This window comes from Vicugna pacos, chromosome 1 (assembly GCF_048564905.1).
Source record: "Vicugna pacos chromosome 1, VicPac4, whole genome shotgun sequence".
Taxonomy (NCBI): Eukaryota; Metazoa; Chordata; class Mammalia; order Artiodactyla; family Camelidae; genus Vicugna; species Vicugna pacos.
In genome coordinates, this window is record NC_132987.1 from 111,580,876 (window position 1) to 111,607,594 (window position 26,719).

The window sequence follows — 26,719 nt, forward strand, 5'->3', positions numbered from 1 at the left end:
TATAGGACATTACCAAATATTTTATATTGAAAAAAACCTCAGGTCTGATAAAGTGGGGATGCATTAATTTGGATAAATAGAGGGAAAAAGGGCATTTCATCAATTCACTGATTGATTATTTCAACATATTGTCTGAGTAGCTACTATGTGTCAGACTACTCTGCTGTGCACTAGTAGTCATGGAAGAATGGACAAAAATGGTAAAACTCTTGCTCTCATAGACTTTACATTTGCAGCGAGAAAAATCCACTAATTAGAAATAAAGCAAAATAAGGACTGCATGGCCTTTCAATGTCATGAAGGAACATTGCTTCACAGAGTCAACCAAGTCTTATTTAATTCTTTAGGGGATAACACCTAGGTTTTACTTGGCATTTACTATTGGTTAGGACTAAAACTTTGTGAGGTTACATGCTACTTACAAATTTTTTCCTGTAGAGATGCAAATAATTTCTGGACAGTAAACGATAATGTTTTTTCTTATGTTTTCTTGCTCTTGGGACACTAAAGAGGTTTATTTTTGACTTAGCAAACTTGTTTCAATATATCTTTCCTTAAATGCTCCTGCAACCAGCCCTCCTTAGTTTTTTTCATTAATGAGTTAAATACATATTTGAAACACATGTTCTTTTCTGTATTTCTGTAAGAGTGACATTTTTAACTTAGTGAAATTTTATTTTTACACATTTTAGTAAGACTCATATAGTAAAGGAATAAAGTTGAACAGAAATTAGATAGCTTGAGAAGTAAAGAGTTTGATTTTTTGAGATAGATAGTTGAGGCCAATTACAGATTTCTTAAGTAGGTTATACTTGACAAGAAAGATATTTAAATGAATCATAAAATCTGAGAAGTATGTTTTTCTTCAATATAAGTCAATGGTTATTTAACTTCAACTAGAGAATCTTCTTGTGCTATTAAGCATAGGATATCAATTAGCACTTCAATTGATATTCAGTAATTTCTATTGATACTGGAGACTGATACATTATAATTTTCTCATTTAAAAATATAAAATTTTTTTTAAAAATCACTGTATTTAATGCATAGAAAGTTTTTGAGAAAATATGGGATATATTTTGAGATTAAGAACTAAACAGAAATTTAATTTTGAGAGACTCGCAAAGGAGGCAGCTGGGAGTACCAGTAAGGAATCCACCATCCCCTAATGGCCTCGCACTGCAGTTAGGGTGGTGGTGCGCGTGGCCTGGGCAAAAGCCTGGATTAAGATTAGACACCCTAAAGGGTAAGATTCTCAAAGAGCAACAATTTAAGGAGAAGGAGTAACTAGAGAGAATTTCCACCAATAAGTCCAACAATAAGGGAATTTGCTTGTCTCTGACTAGGATTTCAAAAGTAGCCTGAGATTTTGTGGCTCTATAGAGATTTGGTATAGGTTAGCAGTATTTACATGATCCACAAAATTGCAGCCTGGGAATTTTAACTGAAAGCAAATCTGGGTTGATGATGCCTAGAAGTGCCTAATAAAAACAGTGTAACTTTCCTCTGAAGGAGTCCTCAATGCATTCCCACAGATATCCAAAAAAAAAAAAAAAAAGACTCACAATCACAAATCCCAAAATACACAAGGAGGTATGTAAAAACTTGCAGAAGAAAAGACAGCAAAATCAGACCTCCAAAAATTTGATATTGAGATTATTGGAAACAGAATATAAAATAAAAATACATACAATGAAATAAAATGTAGACCTAAAGCAAATGGAAATTCAAGAAAATTAAAATTAAAGTAACCAAAAAATGAGTTTTAAAAGAGATTAAAAAGAATTACATCTTTATGGAATATACATTTAACACATATGAATATAAAATAATACAAAAATAAAAAACTATTCACATGTAACAAAGAATGAGTTGGAAAATGCAAAAGGAAGTTTGAGTCTTGTGGAGGAAAGAGAAAGTCAAAGTAAGTTTAACTGGAGTTACATTTAAATGGAGATAATATATAGAATAAAGAAGACCATAGTCAGGGTTAATGGATGAGAATTTTCCAGAATGTTAGATTCTGGAATCAGAATTTCCAAATTGTCAGAGTTAGGAAGCACATTTAATTTTAAGCAGATAAATAAAAAGGTACCCTTCCAGCTGCATTGTGGTACTTTGCAGAACACTAATGATAAAAGAGAAAAATGTTAATAACAGTTGAGAAAAAAATGACAACTGACAAAGAATCAATAGTTAGAATGATAGCTATTTTGTTTCCACTTTATTTTTGAAATTTTTTCCAGGTTTACTAAAGTGTGACAAATAAAGTTTATAAATATATAAGGTGTATAATGTGATGTTTTGAAATACGTCTACATTAAGAAATGATTGCCACAGTCAAGCTAATAAACATATCCATTCATCTCACCTAGTCAACGTTTATGTGGTATGTGTAATGAGAACACTTGATGTCTAATTTCTTAACAAATTTCAAGTATGAAATTCATTATTCTTAACTATAATCACCATACTTTACATTGGTCTCTAGAACTTATTCATCTTATAACTAAAATTTGTCCTCTTTGACCAACATCTTCCCATTTCCCAACTTCATATATAATATATCAAGTTTTCCTTATCAATTCATCTACTGACAGACACACAGGATGTTTCCACATCTTGGATAATGCAAACAATGCTGCAATGAATGTGGGAGTGCAATTTTTTTTAAGATAGTGATTTTATTTCTTGTCAATTCTCAGTTTGTTTTTGCCCAAAAATGTGCTGAAACTTCTCAGATTTCCAGACTCCTATAAAGATGCTCTCATCCATGGGTGATTGTCAAAGTCAATGTTTTGTCTGAGGATGATGATCGAAAACTCCTATTCTGCCATCTCGCTGACCTGATAGCTACCTTTCCAACAGCAACAACAAAGCCAGAAGACAGCGCAATCACATCTTCAAAAATTGAGAGACATTTTACCTCTAAGGGCAAAAGTTAACACCTAACTTAAATTTAAAATGTAGTATGCTCAGTAAGAATATATTGAATTGGTTTTATTTTGAAACTAACACCAATATAAAGTGTGATGACTGGTTTAATAGAAGTCTAATATATTATTTGTTCATTCCTCTGTTATCTTATCTAAGGTATTATTAATGTTCCCAAAAGACTATGTATAAATTTACCAGTCATACAGAATTACATCTGTGGTCCAAGGTATGCTTTGTCACTTGTCAGAGAAAGTAGAATTTTTCTTTAAGGCATTTCAAGTTTTGTCCTTTTAAAGCAATAGGTGGGTATTATTCTCACAGGCAAGTCTGTGTTGTGTGTAGAAAATAGCACATAGCTCCTCTGTCAGTCTACCAAGGCAATTGAAATAAAAGCAAAAAATAGGACCTAATTCAACTTATAAGCTTTTGCACAGCAAAGGAAGCTATAAACAACAACAAAAAAGACAGCCTATGGAATGGGAGAAAATATTTGCAAATGATGCCACTGACAAGGGCTTAATTTCCAGCATATACAAATAGCTCATAAACTCAGTAACAAACAAACAAAAGAGGGATCACCTCACACCAGTCAGAAAGTCCATCATTTTAAAAGTCCACAATGATAAATGCTGGAGAGGATGTGGAGAAAAGCTAACCCTCCTACAGCGCTGGTGGGAATGTAGTTTGACACAACCATTATGGAAAACAGTACGGAGATTCCTTACAAAAATAAAAATAGACTTACCAGATGATCCAGCAATTCCACTCCTGGGCATATATCCAGAGGGAACCTTAATTCAAAAAGATACATGCACCTCAATGTTTATAGCAGCATTATTTGCAGTAGCCGAGACATGGAAGCAACCTAAATGTCCATCTACAGATAGAGGACTGGATAAAGAAGTTGTGGGGTATACACACACACACACACACACAATGGAATAGTATTCATCCATAAAAATTAATAAAATAATGTCATTTCCTGCAACATGGTTGGACCTGAAGATTTTCATTCTAAGTGAAGTAAGTGAAGTAAGACAGAAAGAGAAAGAAACATACCATACATCACTTATATGTGGAATCTAAAAAATGACATAAATGAACTTATTTACAAAAGAGAAAAAGACTCAGAGACATAGAAAACAAACTTGTAGTTATCAAGGAGGAAAGAGGGTAGGGAGGGATAAACTGGGAGTTTGGGATTTGCAGCTACTGACTACTAAATATAAAATAGATAAACAGCAAGGTCCTACTATATAGCACAGGGAAATATATTCAATATCTTGTAATAGCCAATAATGCAAAAGAATATGGAAAGGAATGTATATGTGTATAACTGAATCACTGTGCTGTACACCGGAAATTAACTCAAAATTATAAACCAACTCTACTTAAAAAATTAAAAATAAAACATTATACCATTATCAGCTATTAGTAAAGAAAAAAAGCAAATGGCAACATAAATCAGCTGTAGTTTTTCCATACAGTAATATCTCATATAATAATTAGATAAATGTGTAATATTTCATAGAAACACACACATTCACATAAAGCCTAAGAGAATTACTGACTACAAAGGGTTACACCTTACTTAATCTTTTAAATGTGACTTTTCCTCATAGGTAAAAATGGCTCTTGTGTTTTTTTGTTGTGCTTAATGTGTGTGATTCACGTCTAAGGGAATAAAATGTCAAACCTTCATTTATCTGAGTGGAAAAACCTTCACCACTCAATCAAGGGGTGAACTCTAGAGTATAGCATTTTCTAAAGAATATCCAAAACCCACCAGCCATAATTGAAAAAAAAAAACAAAACAGCTCTTACCTGACTGTACGTTCACTAATCAGTGATTTGGGAAGAAAATGTGAAACACTGTGGATATTTTTATATTAATCATAACTCTTGCCCAAATGATGTGAAGGGTTATAAAATACGTTATTTAGTTTCCCTAAACATTTTTGAGTCAAGTGTGTTCAAGTGGTTTCATCGAACCATGTTCTGCTTCACACGGGGTGCGCTGCTTGTATTAAACATGTGCTTGTAAATATGAGTGCTAATTGCTTATGGAATGGCTCAGATGCATAGCCTATGAATTCAGGGTAGTTCCACACTTTACTTTTTTCTTATAATTAAATATATAGAAATAAAGAGCATTTTTTTTAAAAACATGAAAATGCAGTGTTCCTTGGCACATAGCAAATGTTAATTCAGAAGCCAGATTATGAAATGATTTTTGACTGCAAATAAATGAGTCCAACATGAAAAGTAATTTGGAACTAAAGCTCTTCTGAGTTCTAAAAAGTTACCCCAAAAGCCCCAATTCATTTAATGCATTTAAATACAATGCACATAATGATATCTATCAAAATTGATCTCCCTAATGTTAAAGGCGTTTGTTTTTTACAATAAGAAGGTGTATCTTGGCAAAACATTAGCCAATAAACTTAAGAAGGAAAAAGAAAAAATAATATTATTATGAGTTTTAAAACTTTCTCTAAGTTGCCTTCTTGAGATTTTCAAGGATAAATGTATATCTCTTTCCCTTATTACAATACACACTCACCCTAGACTTTGCAGACCAGTGTGGTCCCAGTGCTCCGCTGACCTTTTCTCAAGACACGTCTCCTCCTTGGTGCTTCCTTTACTACAACCCCGACTCACCACAAAAGAACTGAAAAGAAAAACGTGGACGAGATGAAGATAAGTCCGGACAAAACCTAGTATGTATGCTGCTTCGTTAGCTCCTTTTTTTCTCTACTAAACAATCTATCATGAACATTTTCATGCCATTACTTATTTGTCCACCTCATCGTATTTACAATGGTGCTGTATTCCATTGTATGAACGAGCATAACCATAATTTATGTAATCTACTGGTTAAATTAAAAGAAGACATTTTGTAAAGTCGCTTTGAAGAAAATTATATTCACTAGCAATTACACTTGGCTTTATATAACACATTCTAATAATGTTGCTTAAACAAGTAAGATGTTTATTTTTTCTCTCTTAAAAAAGGTGTAAATGCTTTCACTGTTTTGGGGGGGAGGGGTAAACTAGGAGTTTGGGATTAGCAGATACAAACTACCGTATACAAAATAGATAACAACAAGGTCCTGCTGTACAGAACAGGGAACATATTCAACAGCTTATAATGAAAAAGAATATGAAAAAAATATGCATGTGTCTATAACTGAATGACTATGCTGCACACCAGAAATTAACACAACATTGTGAATCAACTGTACTTCAATAAAATAAAATAAAATAAGAAAAAGTGCAGAGTTTGGCAGCTCAGGGCTGGTGCAGCTGCTCTGATGATGCCTCGAGGACAGAGGCTCTGTCTAGCTTTCTGCTCACAGCAACCCAGCACATAGCACTTGTCTTCAGAACCTCAGAACAGCTGAGCCACCTCCAGGCAAAGGGGAGGGGGCTGTGCAAAGGAGCAGAGACCCAAGCTCCTCAGCCTGTCTCTACCAGAAGGAAGCAGAACTTTCTCGGGAGCCTGACATACGAGACTCCCACTTAGTCTCACTGGCCAGATGTGGGTCCCTTGGCAAAACCAGGTCAAGGACGTGTTGGGAGGGGCGTATTTTTAACAAAGTAGATTTCTACTCTAAACAGAATTGAGACTCTCTTAGTAAAGAAGGAACAATAGGTTCTGGGCATGTCTGTCACAGAAATGTATGCATAAGAAATACACCATATCCAATGGCTGATAAAGTGCCCAGTGATGTCTTGCATCTTATCTTGGGGTATAACTGTCTCTAAACAAAATTACTGTTACACATAACTTATAATTTAGGTCCATCTATATGTCAAATTTTTTTTTAATTTTTTGTGCGTAATTAGGTTTATTTATTTATTTACTTGTTTGTTTTTAACGGAGGTACTGGGGATTGAACCCAGGACCTCCTGCATGCTAAAGCATGTGCTCTACCACTGAGCTATACCCTCGCCCTCAAATATTTTAAGTGAGCATTCTATAAACATTTCCCACATGTAATGATAGAGGAGGGTGGAGAGACACTCATCTATTTCTTATTTGTTTCACAACAACCAGGCAACATTCTGCCCAAGATTCCTTAGAAAAGTAATTAACCCAGTTGTCCTTGTACTAAAAAGACAAAGGCCTAATTTATGATAACGATGAAGATTTCTGTAACTATATCATAAGACAGCTGAGGTCTTTTTACTGCTCTCCTTGGAAGAGGTCAGTTTCAGATTACACGTTATTTCATTTGTCTTTACGATATACAATGTACAAATATAAACATCTCCTGTACCTCCAACGGTCCTGTCTTCACTCCATCTCAGCCATTCACTTTCATGGTACTCAAATCTTACCTGCATTTTAGCATCATATGGGAAACATTTAAGGAAATACCGATGTCTGGGCTCCATCCTCAGAGACACTAATTTAATTAAGCTTTGACTTAAACTCCCCGGCCCCAGAGAAGGACAGCCTAGACATTTTTATTCTCATCAACTTCACCCCCTGCATAGTTTATACTGAAGCTTCTTGTGCTCTGGCCTTTCCTGTAACTCTTTGACCCCACTGAAATCTATAATTCATCGATTCACCACATTTTCAATCTCTAACTTCCATCATGTCCCCATTTCTTCCCTAAAGCAACTTAGATTCCCTTGCATATACCCTCACTTTCTAAACCCAGTTTTATCTGTTTTACTCCTCTGGCAAAACCTCAGGTTTGATTAGATTCAACTCTCTGTGTAATAAATCCAGGAGGCTAAATATAACAAAGGAAAAAATCAAAACAGACAATCCACTGCCACCAACCTCAAGTGGGTTCTTCCTTCTGCCATGCGATCATATTGCTCATTTCTAGTCTATTATTTGCCCATATTCCTAAAGGACTATTGTCTACTTTTCCTCAGTGCCCTCCTTCTCTAATTTTAGCTGATGGCATTGATTTTAACTACAGTGGAAATATTGAGGCAATTCTTCTGCCGCTGAATCTATCAGCTGATTGCAACGAAATTTTATACTATGCCTGTTACTGTTACTGAAATCCTGTCTGTCCATTCCCTGTGGATCAGATGCCACTTGATGTCTCAAAGATACAGGCTGAAAGACATCACCCCAGATGCCGGCCATCTCTCCTGCATTATCATCTTCCCCCTTCGATTGTGTCATTCTCAGCAGCATTGTATTAGTTTCCTATTGCTGCCATTACAAATCACAATTTTAGTGCCTTAAAAGAATACTAATTTACTATCTTACAGTTCTGGGGGCCAGAAGTCCAAAATGGATTTGCAGGGATTTGCATATGCCTTCTAGAGTTTCTAGGGAATAATCCATTTCTCTGTCTTTTTTCACCTCCTAGAGGCTACTTGCATCCTTGGCTCATGACCCCTTTTTTCTGCCTTCGAATATACAGTGTACCGTCCTTGAGTCTCAATGTCTTTCTCTGTCTCTCTCTCTTCTGCTTCCATCACTTCTCCTCCTCTGCCCCTCCTGCTTCCATCTTTCCCTTACATGGACACCTGTAATTGCATTGAATCTGCCTGGATAATGATTACATTGGTTCCACCTGTATAATCCAAGATCCTCTCCCTCATTTCAAGATCCTTAATCAGATCTACAAAATCCCTTTTGCTGTGTAAAGTGGTATATTTCACAGGCCTTGGGGTTTAGGACATAGACATTTTAGATGGGCCATTATTCTGCCTACCATAAATACTCAAACGTATTGCAATACGGCCAAACCTTAAAAAAGAAAAAAAAAAATCACAACTTTCCCCTGACCCCGCAATCTCTTCCTGCTACTGTTTCTCACCTCTCTTTTAAATTAAAACTTGACAGGAGAGTTACCTTTTCTTGCTATCTTTAATGTATTCCTTCTAATTTTTTTCAAATCTTTTCCTTCTTTTTTTGTACTTTAATTTTTTTTTAATTGGAGTATAGCCGGTTTACAATGTTGGGTTAATTTCTGGTGTATGGCATAATGTTTCAGATATATAGCTATAGCAATATATATATATATATATATTCCTTTTCATACTCTTTTTCATTATAGCCTATTACAAGATATTGAATATAATCCCCTGTGTTATGTAGTAGGACCTTCTTGTTTACCTATTTTATGTATAGTAGTGTGCATCTGTTAATCCCAGACTCCTAATTTATCCCTGCCCCTCCCTTTCTCCTTTGGTAACCAGAGTTTGTTTTCTGTCTGTGAGTCTGTTTCTGTTTTGTAAATAAGTTCATCTGTGGTTTTTTTAAGATTCCATGTACGAGTGATATCATATGGTATCTTTCTTTTTCTTTCTGGCTTACTTCACTTAGAATGATAATCTCCAGGTCCATCCATGTTGCTGCAAATGGCATTATTCTTTTTTATGGCTGAGTAGTATTCCATTGTATAAATATACCACAACTTCTTTATTCAGTCATCTGTTGATGGACATTTAGGTTGCTTCCATGTCTTGGCTATTGTAAATAGTGTTGCTATGAGCATTGGGATGCATGCGTCTTTTCAAATTAGAGTTTCGTCTTGATATATGCTCAGGAGTGGAATTGCTCAAATCTTTTCTGATTTCACTCTTCACAACTCCTATAAAATATATTCTAAAAGTCATTGATGATGGCTACATTGCTAAATTCTACCGTCAATTCTTAGCTCTCATCCTACTTAACTGATCAGAACTCTATTGACTTAACTCCCTTATTCTTGCAATGCTTTCTTCACAGTGTCAGAGCTGCCACTGACTCTATCGTATCTTTCCTTTCTCTCTGGTTACTTTTTATTCATTCTCCTTTGTAAGATTATTCTCCTTCTCCCAATCTCTAAACACCAGTGTTCCAGGGTGACCATATGGATGGTCTTAATCTTTATACACATTCTGACAGCTCCCATATTTTCTATCCCCAGTGTGGTGCTCTCCATAATTTCCTTGAAAATCTTATAGGCATCTCAGATTTAGCATGACTACATAAAATTACCAAATTGCTAATGACACCCAAAAGTGCATATCCTCTTTTCAATAACAACTCTGTTTTTCTGAGTTCATGTATCCAAAAACCTTGGTTTTTATCCTCATGCCCTCCTTTTACTTCACCTTTCAGAGTCCATCTATCAAGACATCTGCCAGTTCTGCCTTCAAACATATCCAGAAACAAATAACTTCACCATCTCCACCACTATCCCTAGATCCAACGCAGCGCCATCTTTTGTCTCCATTCCTGCAATCTGCTCTCCCACCTTCTACCCCTGCTCCCTGCAGTGTGCTTCATCACAGCTGCCAGCGTCATCCTTCAAAAACAAAGCCACATCCTGTCATTCCTCTGTTTAACGTTCCAGAGGCATCTCCTCTTACTCTGGGTAAGATCTTACTCTGGCTCACGACCTCTCTGAACTCATACCTGGCCACTTTCTCCCTTGCTTCTGCTGCCAAGTGAAGCTGAAAATGGGAATTACTCAGACTGCAGGAGCAGCCTTCCCCTTCAAAGTTGCACCAGCTCTTCACTCTACAGGGGATGCCTCTCCTTGGATATCCACATGGCTCAGGCCCACGTTTTCTTTAGGTCTTCACTCAGAAAGTCTTACTCGACCATTCTACAGAAAATAAACCTTCTCCCCTACAGGTGCTCCTATTCCTTGATTCTGATTTATTTCTATCACTAGTTCTTCTCCCAACCTGTCATAGTATATATATGAAAATAAATGAAGACTAACCAAAGGAGAAAAAACAAAAAGTCTAATTATTCAGAGCTTGCTATAGGAAGGAAGTCAGTCGCTCTCATTTGTGCTTTGGCAGAGGCTCAAAGGCTGGGAGAGGAGAGGGAAAGCTTTATACTCACAGAAAGGGAAGTCTTCAGGTGTTCCTGGATTGGAGGTTGTTGGCAATGAGAAGCAGGAGGCAGGCTCACTAAGAATGAGACATCCCATGTATCTGGTTTTCTTTGGTTGGTCTTAAGCTGGAAGCAGGGACAAAAATTAGAGAAGCTGTCTATTATTAATCAAGTCCTGATCGTTTGGGGCCAAATGTTAAAGAAGTTATTGTTAAGCTTCCTAGATTAGTACTAGAGATAGTAGTTTTCTTCATGAGTCTGAACTCGTTCTGCTTGCCACATGACAGTTCAGTAAATCAGAAAATGAGATGTTGGGGCAAGGATGACGACTTTATTCGGAAAACCAGCAAATCAAGAAGATTGCAGACTAATGTCCTGGAGAAGCATCTTCCCCAAGTCAGAATTCAGGCTTCTTGTATACTAAAAGGGGGGAGGGGGTGTTTGCTGCAAACTTCCTGGTGTTGAGATCCTTTGTTCTTGCAGCTATCCACGTGGGTCAGGTCATGGTGTCTCTGTAACCGTCCAACAAAATAAATGCTATTTTCTATTCTGCAGCTTTTTATCTTTATATGAATGGAAAAATGTTTAATACCCTTAAAGGTCAGAGCCTTGAGAATGGGCTGTCCTGTGTATTTCACAGAATAGGAAACATGCTTCTACAAAAGGTGCAGAACCAGGATGCCTGAGCCCAGGAAACAGAGCCGAGGGTTAGAGCCAAAGGGACAAATTTCATATGGAGTCAGATTGTTCTTTTCTATTAAAGTTTGACTTCCTACAAGACTGACATTGTAGGCTGGCTTCCTCCACTGTTTATTTTAGATAAAGTGTTTGGTTTCCTGAGCAGGTCACTGGAGGTTGTGGGTTGGAGTTCTGTTTATACACATGGATTGGCCATTGTCCGTTTGTGTATTCAGTTTCTCACATTCTGCCTCCAGAGTTGCCTATTATCTGTTTCTCCCCACAGAAACATCAGCTGGGTGTAGGGACAATGTCAGGTGGTTTATTATGAAAGGGACCAGGGTTGATGTTTATGAATTTCCTAATTCGTAGCATCTTACACATAATACATACTCAATAAATATTTGCTGAACAAAGGAATAAAACTAGGGCAGATACGATCTTACCTATTTCCATGAAAGGTTAAATGAAGGATAAGTCACAGGAGGGAGAAAATGGAGACTGAATTATTTAAAGTAATTTCAGAAGCCAATATTCAGCAAATACTCTCTCTCTTCTGTTTTGTTTGTAAAGATACATGATCTCTTGCCTGTAAATGACTTGGAAATGACCTTAAAACTACTGAGTATCTAAAGCGAGTTTAAGAAAAAAAGAAATCTATGTGGTATGTCGTGCTGTGAAACTGTTGGCCTTAGTAATTAGAAACAGCATTACATTGCCTTCCCCTTCCTAAGGCTGACTTTTGAAAGACAAAGAAATAAGGGGAAAAAGTAGAGACGAATTCTAAATAAAAACACCATAGTGAATATGACAGACCTTTGGAACACCCTTCGACATGCAGGGTTCATCTTCTCAGCTTACAAGGGACACTCACACTTGCTTTTAGCTCAAAGAGTAAACTGGAGCGCCCCCTGGTGTTTGGGTGGCATCACTACTCTTCCTTCAGTTTACTCAAAAAAGGAAGTTTCCACGAAATGTGTATATAATAAATACAGCCTCCTGAGTGTGAGCAAGAGAGAAGTTTTGAGGTTGTAATCTTTGACACCTAATACTGAATGCTGGGCCTAATCAGTTGTTTTATGACCATTATGGTTTTAGGGCACCACTGATCTGTTAATTCCTCTCTAAGCTCAGAATTCTAACTGTTTTCCCCCAAATCTCACCGTGACCTCACCCCAAATACCTGAACATCTATGTATAATCTTTAAGTAGTGTACAGGTGCCTGCTTTCCCTTCAGGAATGGCTGTATATGATTCAGTGTTATTGGAAGCACCTGGGTAACTAATTCATGAGTTTCTGTTATTGCTGCAAATCTGTAAATGATAAAACTCTCTAAGAGGCTTAATAACTTGCCCAGGTCTTCACAGCCAGTAGGTCACAAAGGCGGGATTTGCGTCTGGGTCTACACAACTCAGTGGTCTGGATAGTCTGACTAGTCTACCATGGTCTCATTCTTACATGTTTTATCTTGATCTGTTTAAACTCTTGTGTTTTTCATGAACAAAGCAGTCACATCCCCTCCGACAACATATATATGGAATCTTTACTTTCTAAGGGTGATCGTGTGGTCCTCTTAACTGGAACTGAAGTTCCAGCGCTTAAGGGTGCATCTGGTCCTAGGGAAAATTATGAGAAATATCCATTATTTAGGTCCTCCAAACCCTGCAGTTCCAGTCTACCCTCCCTTCATCATCCATGGCCTTACTGAGGTTTGTTTGTTTTTCTCATATGCTTCAAACTGGATACTCTATTGAGCACCATAAAAACTAGCAAGAAACTCCCTTAAAATTAATGAAATGAAAGATATTTTAATTTTCAAAAGCCCTTTAAGATAACCTGGGGCTCCTTAAAAGTTGAGATCTAGAATAGTGTAGATAGGTAGCAGGTGCTTATTGATTATTTGTTGAATGAATGACTCATGTATAAATGCAATCTATTTGGGTTAGTCTTAAGAAAACTGGGTAACTTTTATAAAAAGGAAAATTTAGGAGATTGATGTTAAGATAGAGAGAAAGGAGAAGGGTTATGTCAAAACTAGGACATGGGAAAATATAGAGAATTAGAAGGACCTCTGATTTTTAACTAGATTGTAGGTGCTTGGAGAGAAAGCTTCACCACTGTGTATGGGTGTGTTTCTCATAATTCTCTACTCTTATGCTACATTTTTGTTCTCCTTTTATACAGTGATAGGTAGTGTTTCTCTTCAGTATGAACACAGAAAGTCTCTAGATATTATCTCTCTCATCCCAATAACCAGAACAAGCTAGATAAGTTACAAAATCACCATTTATTCTCTTTAAACCAATGATTATATAAAACACTGGGCCTGATTCTGCAGAAGTAGATTATCGTGAAATTAGAAATCCGCAAAACACTTTTCCAGAAAAGCCCCATCTCTGCTCTGTGTTTTCTCTTTGGCACGTGAGGTCCAATCCCACTGAAATTCTGAAGCACATCAGTGCACTGAGGGATTCTGTTAACTGGGAACAAATAGTGATGTTCACATCTGCAGTTAAAGCCCTTTAACTTGCTCTTACGAAGTCATGTAGTTTGGGCAACAGCAAAAGAGTGACAAGGAGAACGAAGAAAACGCTGGGAGGTAGGAAATGTTCTGTTAAAGTTTGAGAGAAGGTCGGCTTGACATTTGTTCCCAGAAGTGAATCAGTATGTGAGTTTGTTTCTACATATACATTAAGTTAACCTCAAATCAGTTTTTCCAGTTTCTACTCTATAACTATGGATATTTAAAGGATGTTAGTTTCAAGTGCCAAAATTATCAACGTGTCTAGAATACAAAGCAGCTCCACCTGCCACAGAAATGAAAGTGATACCAGTACATCTGCCACTGGTGAGAAGCCCAGACTGGAGGAAAGGGCACCGGCTTCAGGTCCAAGGATGTTTGTATCTGTGTACCGCTCCTCCACTGACTCCTCCTGAGGCTTGGAACATGGTCTCCAACCTCTCTGAACACCATTTTCCTCGGGTGAAAGAGCCTCTTTTCGATGTTTGTGTGAAGATTACGGGGAACTTTTTACACCCCAAGCACAGTGTGCACACCTCATTAAAAGATTAACTACAAAGATTTTTAGTATGTTCATACTTTTCATTCTGAATGCTGGCTATATGTGAGAAGAGAGATAATTTAAAATAAAATACTAATATTCACATTATTTCTTATCTCTTGGGGATAAAGTTTGGGATGATTTCCATTTTTTTCTACATTATTTGTTTAACTTTTAAATTGCAAGTACCATATATAATTTTGTATATTATATACACACATATGTGATATGTATATAATTTCATATATTTGACATACAAATATATAATATATGTAATCAGAAATTCAACAAATTAGCATATTGCTTTTGATTATGAAACAATTAAAATAAAGTTGAGTGGGTTTCCTGCTGTAGATTCAAGGGACCTCAACACAGAATTTTGGTCTGGCTAACCAAGGTTTATTTCCAAATAACACATGGTAGCCCCACCATCCCTTATTATTAACAGAATTTGTTGTGTCATATGCTTGAGACTCAAGGTCATGTAAACTGAGATGACAGACCAATTCCATTCCATTCACAGTGATCTAAAGAAACATCACAGTAACTCCAGGATTGGGTGTTTGGGATTTATGTCCTAAAGACATTGTAGAATATGTTTTCAATAAACACTTGTTGCTTTCTGGGTTTACCACTTAGCTGCATTGCCCTATATGAACAAAACTAGCAAATTCTTCTATCATTTATGGACTTGGATCTTACGTCAATGTTCTCCAGATACATGACAACACCCTCCAGTTCTCTAAGGAAGGGAAATAGAAGAGATCATTATTGGTTGTCAGAAGTACACAGATACATCTATCTTACAGTGTGTAGCCTGGCCACAGCAGTAGATACCTACCTGTGTGTGTAAGCCTTGGTGAATCGAGTGTGAATTTGTTCTCGGGTGACGTCTGCAGATCATCATTGTGAAAAGGCATAAATGAGAGCCAATGGCATAGAAAGATTCTGGTTCCAAAACAACACTAATGGTCTTCTGTTTAGAGCAGTTGGTGAAAACAAAATGAGATCCTTATTTCTGAACCTGATACCATCCCCCTCAAATTCAGACTTTTAGAGATTGCTTGGGTTCTAATATTCCATTGAGTCCACCTCGTAATTTTTTATTTTAGCAGTGAGGAAATAGATTCAGGAACCAGCCAGATACACAGTTAATTGAGGAAGGCATTGGAATCCTGGCTTCTTCGATAAGGTTCTGGTCTTCTACATTGTGCCTGATAGATTTTTGGTGGAAGGCTTTTTGATTTAATCGTGATTTATAAAAGCCCTCTCCAACTGAGTAATGCCATCTGTGTTCTAAGCCAAAACTGCTTTTATGTCACCGTTGATTTGCAGTTTACAAGAATAGATGGAACCAAGATGGCACCTGAGTATGCCTGTTAAAATTTCTAAGATGAAGGAAAGAAAGAAAGAAACAAAGAAGCAAAGAAACAAAGAAAAAAAAAAGAAAGTTAGCTTTGATCTGAGTCTTCTCATTATTAATATGACATCTTCTTCTCAGCCCTTATGGTGCAGTGAACTGGGGCAAGCACTCTGTGAAAGTGTTTCCATTATGAAGTCAGTTGAATATAAAGTAACATATTGGAGACAAATATCCACAGACTTGATGAAACCAGCCTTTACATCAATTAGTGATGATCTACTTTTAAAAGATCCAGAATCAATGAAGCAGAGTAAGTAGCCTGGAAACAGACAGTGAGATATATATGCATTTACTACTTGATAAATAATGCATCAGCAAACTACGGGGTATAGATTTTTTAACAAATGGAACTGAAAAATTAGCTACTTGGGAAATTAAAAGTTTGTATTTATCTGTTACTATGCTAAAAAAAAGTGAATTTTATGGAATAAGATGGCTTATAAGGATAAATTTTAAAAATCAAAGCCAAAGGGCAAAATGAAATAAAAAACTCCATTGTGTTGTTACTTAAGGGTAGAAATCAAACACACAGGTTATATTTGTTTAATTGATTTGACACATTTTTTTCTTTGTGTGAATATTTCCAAAAGTCTTTAAACTTAAAATTTGAAACTTTTTTGAAGCTAGCCCATACTCGTCACCTAAGATCACTAATTTTGCTTGGAAACATGGTAAACCAGATGTCTTTCAATCACATTTCTTTATTTTCACAAATCTGGAAAATATTTTTTGATTCTTCCCTGTATTTTCTTACTCACCTGTCATTTTTTAGTCCTCTTTTGTTATTTATTATCACATTTTACCATATTTTTATTTTCCTCAGAACTTAATGATCTTTTTCTCACCCTTTTCCTCTACAATCATTTTGATTTTTCTGCCAAGTCAACCATCTACTATTTTTCATATACTGCAATCCTTAAAATATACTAAACTATAAATTGTTTTGATTTTTTACTATGAAAATATTTACTCATTAAAAATAAAAATTAAAGAAAAACTTTAAAGAAACCAATAATCACACATAAGTTTACATTTTAATCATTTTATTTTCTTTCCAACCATTTCCTTTCACGTAGGTGTGTGTTCATGTGTTTGTGTGTGTGTAAGAAAGAGAGAGAAACTATTAATCATGATTATGGTGAGTATGGAATTCTTTAACTGTTTTTATTCTACTTTTACAACAATATGGGAGGAATAATATTTAGATCATTAAGGATTCCTCAATAATAGGAAAACATGCAACTGAGTAGACAGATACACCATCATTTATTCAGCCTTTCTCTGTGGGCACTTATCGTTTCTAGCTCTTCATCATCATAAGCAGTTCTCAGATGAACATGCACTTACAAAACATTTGGAAACATCTCTGATTACCACCAAGCAAACATTTCTAGATTATGGAACATTTTCTCATCTGCCTTTTGTCTTATTGTGGTCTGTGTTGGGGAAATATAACTAAAAACAAAAATTTCCAACCCAGAAAACCTGTCCACAAAGGTAGTAAAGAAAAACAGTTTCATAATCAAATAAGCATTAAACCAGAACGTGAGGTGTGTCACAGGCAATCTGCTAGCCCATACTCTTCACTTAAGACATTGCAAAAACAGAATGAAAGCTCACCTTTCTATAGAGCCACACAGATACCACCCATTGCATACAAGTTTTCAAGGTAAATATTTAAGGATTCCTCAAGTAAAAAGGACTTGACAGTGCCTTTGTCACACATAGTTCATCCTAACTGAACCTGGTAATTAAGGTGACTGTCTGTGTTAGCTAATTTGCTTTATCTAGAGGAGAAAAGATGCTTCTCATATTTTTATGACACGAGGTTGTTTTGCACCTTGGTGGGAGATATCTACTAAAGATAGGCTCTCAGGTCTCACAGGAACTGGGAGATAGTGATGTTTACATTTCAGAGGGACTGCACCCAGGTCCTAGAGAAAGGCATTCCTAGCTCCTAGAGCTGACAAAAAACTATCTTTTTTTTTTTTTTTTAAGAATTTATGTGCGTTCCAAAAGAGGAGACAGTACTTACAAGTTTTCTAAAGCAAATGCTCTAAAATACAGGAGAGGAGAGAAATCTCTTCCCCTACTTTCAATAGGGAAAATTAAACCTTTTATATTTAATTTGCATTTTTTTCTTGCACCTACTTTAGTTTACTAGAATATTCATATTCTTTTTTATTTCATTTTAAATTAAAAATGCACCATCTAAACGATGCCTTTGTTTTATGAAGTGAGTCCATTTGAAAGAAAAATCCCTCTTGAAAATCTTGAAACCTCACTTTGTGTCTAAAGTACATTAAAGATGGCTCCAGATTAGCTGATGCCCCTCCCAGGTGAAGCAGAGTTTGTTTCCCCATTCCTAGACCCTGAGATGTCTCTGACCAATTGCAAATGGTAGAAGGAACACCAGGCCTCCTAGAAAGATCAGTGTGTTTTTCTCTTGGTTCCTTAGAGCCCTCAGCCACCGTGCTGACTACCCTGTTGGAAAGCCCCACCTGATTTCCTAACCCACAAAAGCATGATATGAAGTTATTGTTGTTTTAAGATTTTGGGGTTGTTTGTTGTGCAGCAAGAAATAACCAGGTTTCTGGGCTCAATGCAGAATCTTTCTGATGTCTTGTCATTCTTCTTTGCTAATAGTAAAAGCGTCATATCCAGATTCAGTGTTGGACCCCAGCTGGACTGTGAGAGTGGGCTTCTTCCTTTCCGTCAGAGCTTTTCTTGGCTTTAAAGGAGGAGGGCTGTTTAATTTCTAAAGCATTTCCACAATGTAGAAACTAATAAGTAACAGTTCCTTCTTCAAAGAGAACCTCCACATAGCTTTGAAGAAGCATCTACCAGCATCTCTACCTTCAAAGAAAAGCACGTGAAAGCTGACCCAATTCAGAAAAAAAAAAAAAAAGGGGGAGAAAGATTATCCATGTATGGTACTTGCACAAGTACATTCTCACTAGGTTGCATACAAAAAACAAAACAAAAAAATCTTCAACCATGGGCTTCATTCCTTCCCACCACCCCTCCCACACCCCAATTGCAAAACACGGAAGAAACCATTAAAAGAAGCAACCCTGGCTGACAAAGTTAATGATTTTAGAGGCTAGTGGTTAAGAAGGAGGGTGGGGTATCAGGAGTAAAAAGAAAAAAAAAAAAACAATTAAGACAGAGCTGGGTATATGGATGGACAATTTTTTGTTTGTTCTACTTTGCTGCCTGTGTTAATACAGTTAATCCTTTAACAAAATAAAAGTAAACAAGAAAAGTCAGTTATTTTTAACCCACTGGTAAGGAAGATTGTATAAATTCTTTCTTGAACCAGGACAATACTGTTTGTCTCTTTAAAAAAGATGTTTTCTGTTTCTAACATTTTCATATAAATGTATTGGCATTTGAAGAGGAGTCAGAAAAAGGGGCAGACAGGGGATTTATTGCTGAGTCCAAACTCGTTCTGCTCACCGCACGACAGGCCAGTAAATCAGGAGACGAGGTGTTGGGGCAAGGAATAGGGACTTTATTCGGAAAGCCGGCAGACCAAGAGGATGGCAGACCGTCTTGGAAAACCGTCCTGCTCTAGTCAGAATACAGGCTCCTTTTATACGAAAAATAAAGAGGGGTGTGGTTGATTTTTGTAATCTCTTGCTGCAGGATTTCTTTGTTCTTGCAGGCATCCCCGGGGGCTAGGTCATGGTGTCCCTGTAAACCTCCAACAAAACAAAGGTTATTCTCTAATACAGATTTACTAATATGGGACAGAGAGAGGATTTACAAGTGAGGGGACTAGTGTGACAAGGAGGGAGCCCACAGACCTCTTAGTCTAGCAAAGACTAAGTGTCGTCCCCAGAATGGAGAGGCAGGGCCGGCTGGTGTTCATCTTTCTCACAGCTGGACTGAGCTGGCCCAGAGGAGACGGATGGGTGCAGCTCAGGTGGTGGCCAGGATAAGCAGCATCAAGGGCTCAACCACACCTGACAATAAAGGATGACAAGGGCATTGCAGGTGACAAGGTTGGGAGGAAAGAATTCCTGGATGGCAAAGACATGGCATGGAATTGGCCAAGGCTAGAGTATGGACACAACGGAGCCCGTGGCAGAAAATGAGAAGAAACAAGAAGAATGAAGCTAAATTTCCAGATATTCTTTTGTTTTGTTTCTCATGTTGAAGATGTCAAACTTATCTGGGGAACCAGGAAGCAGGTTAGAAACTGAGGATCAACTTTGATGTATTGGTAGTGGTTTCCTGGACATGGATGTTGAGACGAGTTTCAGAAGATGGAGTCTGAATGCTTCAAACCCTTGTCCTAACTCTTGTACAACCAGTTCTTTCTGTTTATTGCAAGAATCATGGCCAACCAAGGTTCCTGTCCTTTCCATCTCCCCCACCTTGCAGTCTCTTTAGTGATTCATTGTTTCAGTATTTCCTCCAGATCAGCCCTACATGTGACACGGTTGCTGGATCCGGGACCAGCCAGCAAATGCCTTTCTTTCTCACTAACAGTGGAAGGCAGCTTTTATTTGGAATAGACTCACTGGGTTATGGGGTCTGCTCTTTCATTGTCTTTACTTATTAAGCCGCCATCTTCTAGCTTCTAGGATTGTGGCTGAAATATCCGAGAGAAGTAGGTTTTTTAATTAGTTTGTTTGTCTTGGGTCTTAAGTGATTTGTTCTGATTGGTGAAAGCTTGCATACTTTCTTTTTGTACTTAGAATTTAAGAATTTTTAAATTTAAATTTTATTTGTTTGCTTGTTTTCTCAGCACCTCTATGAGTACTTTTTAATCTGCAAGTATCCGTTTTTCTTTTTAAGTGATTTCCCCAGCTTTCATCTCTTTTTCATCCCTTTCTCTGAATTTGCCTCTCAGGTCCTTGAATTTGTTCTCCAAGTTCTTCCTGCTTTTCCTCACGGATTACATCTTCTTCTATGTTTGCTCTGTGCTCAGAGCTTTTGTTCAGAGCTTTTCTTTCTACTTGATCTTCCAAACATCGAGATTTTACTACAGCAGTGACCTCCCTCAAAGCTCTGTTCCCTCCAGACTTTTTAAATATGGAAGTTTGTTATTTTAGGAACAAGAAGCGCTTTAATCCCGTGACTCGATCTGCCTTGGGCTCTTACAGATATTTGTTTATTTGTGTAAGGCAACCTCTCTTGCTCCCAGGAGATCAGTTCCTCAAAGGCCCCTTGCCAGTTGCGGGCACTCAGCCTGCACCTCCTTTTTCTGGTTGTTGAGCCCCATTTAGGGTTCTTTTAAGTGATTCTAGGATCTCTCTTCTTGTGGAAGTTAAGTTGTTGTAATTAACAATAGCCCACCCTGGGGTGGTGAGGATTCTTATTATTGGCTGGTGGTCTAAAGACCTGAAAGTTGTCTCGCTCCTCGGACCCTGGGAAGGACCCTCTGCACGCCCCCAGCTCTCTCCCTAGGTATCCTCATTCTCTGAGACTCCAGGACCAGCAGGAACCCACCCTCAGCGTGAGTCTCCCACAGTTTTGCTGCTCTGATTATCCACCTTGAGACAACACAGGTGTACAAATGTTCCCAGAACTCTTTATGAAGCAGGTCAGGCCCACATTTCTCTCCCTGCCCTTCTGGTCCCCACACAGGGCTTGGGGCCTCGCCTGGGGCCTCTGCACCAGGAATCCCTTGTTTCTCATTATTCTCAGAACTGAACACAGTACTACTCTTTGCTCCTGGAATCTGGTAGAGCCTGAAGTTTCACAGAAAGCAGGACTCTTTGCTCTGCCTGTTGGCTGGGTCCCAGCTGCTGCTCTGCTTGGCACAGCAGGTGGCGGGATCATGGTGGGGGGTGGGGGGAAGGGTGCAGGGATATTACTCCAGCAGCTCTGGGAGTTCTCCTCGGGACAAGGAGGCCTGGTGAATTTGAAATACGATATTTGAAATATGATAGGAGCCTAAAAATTAGAATATATTCCAAGGGGAAAGGTAATGGATGTCAGGCACTGAGAGGCAGTAAATGATATAGAAGTTGGGAGCGGGGAGAGGGGAGAGCTTAAATGTAGCAAAGGCTGATGATGAGGTCGACCCTGGGGCTCAGGGGGACCTGTGACAGTCACAGGAAGGCGTGGAGATGGGGTAGTGAGATGATAGTTACTGTGCAGAAAGTGAATTCTGAGAGGGATGCCTTTGGACAATATTACAGTAGGAAGAGCACAGTTTCTTGAACTAGGACATTTTATATATACATTATATATATATGTGTGTGTGTGTGTGTGTGTTTATGTATATATATACATGCCTGAGACTTGGTGTTCTCATGATTTCACATGTAATTTGTAGAATTCTTAGAGGCTTGATGGGGTAATGATGAGGTAAAGGAAGAAAAGGCCAAGCCCCTGGTAGATTTTCAGTAAAGGCTACATTCCTCACTCTCGTCTCTTTTCATCAGATTCTTTGAGAACAAAACTGTGTCTTGTCCACCCCCGTGTCCCTAGTGCTTAAAGTAATGTAACTGATGTCTACTTTTTCAGTGCATGAGGGAATTACAGAGTCAGCAGAGTGGTTCATGGTGGGGGCAGCAGGTGGCACAGTATGAAAGAGAAAACAGTCCAGCTCTAAGGTGAAGGCATAAAACTATGTCGCCTGCCTCCCTGTGTTGTTTCCATCACACCCCACTGTTGCGCTGTAAGAATGACATTATGAAACGACATTGTGAAACGTCCTTCTGCACACAGTCGAGCCACTTCCTAATGCCAGGGCACCTCTTTCAGGATATTAAAGAAAACCTTTGGCGTGTGAATTATTTTAGTTTCTGGACATCAGTTTTATCATTGTTATCATACTGGTATTGCACTGATATTCCGCTGTGGTAAAGTGTGCCATGAAGATTATAGAACAGGTTTTCCTTCTTGTCTATGATCTTCTGCTAAGCCTTTTGGATTTACCTTACAGGCAGTGGAGCATTCCTACAAGGATCATGGGCAGGGCGTGATGGGGTCTGACTGGCATTTTAGAAAGAACAGAGATAGGACCAGGGATGAGACTGGAGGAAGGAGATCCTGCAGGCGGAACACACGTCTAGAAGGCTTTATCCACATGTAGGAGAAATGTGATGTCTGTAAGGGTGGAAATTTGCAGATTTCAGAGATACTCAAGAGGTGATGCCATAAGGAAAATTAGCCATGTTGTAATTCTGTTTTAGGGAAAAGAAGAGAAAAAATAATAAATTGAGTTGAGGACGTTCAGGAGAGCTTTCTAGGTAAAAAGGATGTTTGAAGGCTGGCATTTAGGGGATTTTTTTTTTCCTCCAAGATACTCAGTTTTTCTTTATTTCTGCTCTCATGAATGTTTTGACCCAAAGGGGTAAAATTGCCTAGGATAAATTAACACTTATCTGTTGGAAAATCGCCAGTCCCAGAAAAGATCCTACAAGTTTTCCTAACTAACAGTAGGTAGGCATGCCATTTTCACATACGAAAAGCAGTCTGAAAACTAAACATTGCTGAAGAAAACCTACCCTCCCTGAAGCAAGACAGCATGAGCTGTGAAGTTAGACAGTTCTGATTTTCTCTCCTGACTCTCTTGGGTCATCAGTAAACTGTTCTTTGGTGCCCTCATCTGTGCATTAAAACAATGATATCAATCTCATAAGTGATTTAATGATATAATTCATATAAAGCAGTAGAGATCCTAGTGTAAAATACATGGCCTCAAGGAGGGAGGGCGTAGCTCAGTGGCAGAGCGTATGCTTAGCATTCATGAGGGCTTGGGTCCAATCCCCTGTTCCTCCATTAACAAATAAATAAAGTAGAATAAATAAATAAACTTAACAACCTCTCCCCTCAAAAAATATACATGTCCCTAAAACATTGCCCGCTATTATTAATTAATACTATTTCTCAGAGGTAGAAATATATTTAGCTATAGAAAGGTCTTTTTTTAATAGAAATGGCTATTACATATGTAATATTTACAGTATATAGATTTTTTGGAATCTATAGTGCTATCTTAAAAATCACAAATACATTATCTGTATGAAATATTAGTGTATGAATCTGATAATTATAAGGTATATTATTGTTAAATGATATGTGATACTTTGTATTTTCAGAAATTAATGCTGAATCTACCTTTCTCTTTAAAATGCAGCCTTGACATTCTTTTTTAAAATTGCAGAGCCGAAAATATCAGGTTTATTTATAAGCTCTTTACACAGTTATGAAATAGGAAAAATAAAGAATAATGAAAGAATATCAAATTAATATAAAAAGGCACAATGTGTTAATACAAAGGGCATAAAGCAGGTAGCACACATAGTCATTTAAGCTGGAAAAATGACAAACTTTTAAATCAGATTAACAGTTGGATTAAATTTGGGGGAAACACAGAGATACAGTATTTATAGATCTTACTAAAACCGAACAAAATTGAAACAAGTGAAAATGTTACCTTTGACAGGACTGAAATGACAATTTTTACTTAATTATTCACACAGAAGATAAAAGTTAAAAGGATAACTTATTTTTGTTTTTTGGTAAGCAGATAGAAACAAAGACATTATTTTTCTGTTCTGTTATGTACCTTAATAAAAACTCAAAGTTATCAAAATATTCACGCACATACGTGATTTCTTGAAAAAATGCATTCTTCTATAACCACAAAAACTTAAGAGGAAAAAAAAAAGTCACTTTCCAGCAATCTTTTATGTTTCTTAGACCATGGTTTTATCTTTCTTCTTAGAAAAGCTCTGGAAAAGCAGTTTGAATGCAAAAATCCCTTGACAAAATATCTGCCTTTTAAAAGATGTTCATTTATTATACAAGAAAAGGAAGGCCTCTGGGGAATGAGGATAAAGGAGTTAGGACTGCTAACTCCTAGGCTGAAAAACGGGATACCAGAAAGCCATTTAGTTCCCTTTACACTGCTGATTAAAGCCTTCATTTTAACCTTCATTATAAATCAAGTGCATTCATCACTAAGCTGTTTTTAAACAATTAATATTAACCTTCTTCAATCTTATCCCCGGTTCCCCTGAAAAGCAATAGTCAAATTCTATCTATTCAGTGTAATGGATCAGTATTTCATTTAAAATAGAACCATATGAGCTTGTCTCTATTTATACGAGATACAACGTCACTCCCATCTATATACATAATGCTGTCATAGAGAAATCACACTTGTGAAATAATCATCTTTAACAATGTCATTTTGAAGTAACTGATAAAAGGAGAAAAATGCACCAATGACTTTAGAAAACAAATTACCATGCTTTCTAGAACAGTCAAAGCCATGTGTACCATATCTTATTCCGCTGAAGTTGCTTATAGAATCATAACGAGCTGATGCACAGTTCCTGTAATTAACGTTTGACAGTTAAGAACAGCAAATCAATGTTTCTTTGGCTTCCATTTTTAAAAAACAGGGGACATTTTTATCATCTGCATGGCTTTCTAGGTAGTGGTAAAAATATACAAAACTACACATACTGACTTTTGGAGTACACACTCGGTGACTTCTTCTCCATGTGATAGCTTTTCTGGGTTGTTCGGTGGGAAGGTATGGAGTACCTGTAGCTATGGCTCTTGGCATTGCCGCAAGAAACACAACAGAGCAGTGCCCCTCCTGCAATCAGCACCAGCGCCGTGGTCCAGCCAATGTAGAGAGCTTCTCCAAGCTCACGTTTCTGGGCAGCATCCACTATCGGGTTGTAGAAATCTCTGATGATGGAATTGGCAACCCAGCTCACAGGGATGAGCACCACAAAGCCAGTGATGATGAAGATGACTCCAGCCGTTAGAAGGATGTGACCCTTCACTTTCTCGTCGTCCCCAGTGCACCTGGTGCACCTCATGCCGAGGATGGCCGTCATGAAAGCCAGGAAGGCCAGCACGGAAGCAGCACACATCAGTCCTCTGGATGCCTGTAGGTCCGGAGACAGAGCCAGTAGGGAATCGTAGATTTTGCACTGCATTCTGATGTTAGCGTGCCTCATGCAACTCATCCACAGTCCTTCCCAGAGGTTTTCAAAAACCACAATGTTGCTTCCAATGAAAGCAGACACTCTCCACTGAGGCATGACGGTGACAGCCACTGTGCCCACCATTCCAACACCACCAAGCACCAGTCCAGCGATTTGCAGGGCATAGGTAGCCATGATCCTCCAGGATGAGCTTTATCCGACTGGACTCCTGAGCTGGTGGTAGGGCTACTCTGAAGCAAGGTTCTCTGTGCCCCAGGAGAGAGCAGTTTTCCTGTAGTAATGAACTCAGGACTCTGTGGTTTTTCAAACAGGAGCTGCTTGGCTACTTCTAACTAGATTAAATCCAGTGTTGGCTGGCTGAGGTGCCCCCCCACTGACAATGACAGGTAAACTTACAAATCAGGTGGGGCAACTTTCTCAGCCAATAAGACGGGGGATGGTAACTCAGGTGTGTCTAAGCCCACAAGAGATACTTGGAACGGCCGGACCTGCACGTAAACAGTCTTCGTACTTCTCAGTTGTCCGAGAAGACAGCAGTATATTTACCTGTAGGCATAACTGTGAACGTTTGCACAGTCATTAAGAAATGCACCAATCCCTTGAGATGTGAAAGCTGGACCTTGTACTGGCAATTCTGAAACTCTTAGGAAGAGCTGCTGTGACTAAGGCACAAAATAAAATCTCTGCCGAAGAATCTGTTAGGACTGTCAAAATGCCAACGTGAAAAGAGAGAAGGGGATTGATAGATTGCTCATACCTGAGAAACCACATTCTTTGGGTTGATTTAATTTGTCTACAACTTCAAAGCCAGCTCGACTGGGGTGAATTCAGGCAACAGATCCTGCCAAAGGACAAAACACAGCTAATGTAATT

At 37.9% G+C, this 26,719-nt stretch overlaps 1 protein-coding gene across 1 annotated transcript; it reads right to left on the reverse strand.

Moving 5' to 3' along the window:
- Positions 1–23,909: 23,909 nt before the first annotated feature.
- CLDN8 (claudin 8) lies at positions 23,910–26,418 on the reverse strand. Its single transcript, XM_006209793.4, has one exon. It carries the CDS (start codon positions 26,018–26,020, stop codon positions 25,343–25,345), a length of 678 nt encoding a protein of 225 aa, XP_006209855.1. The 5' UTR covers positions 26,021–26,418; the 3' UTR covers positions 23,910–25,342.
- Positions 26,419–26,719: the final 301 nt, after the last annotated feature.

Bases quoted from the DNA above. Each gene is read 5' to 3' on its own strand.
- CLDN8 (XM_006209793.4), bottom strand. From the start codon at position 26,020: ATGGCTACCTATGCCCTGCAAATCGCTGGACTGGTGCTTGGTGGTGTT.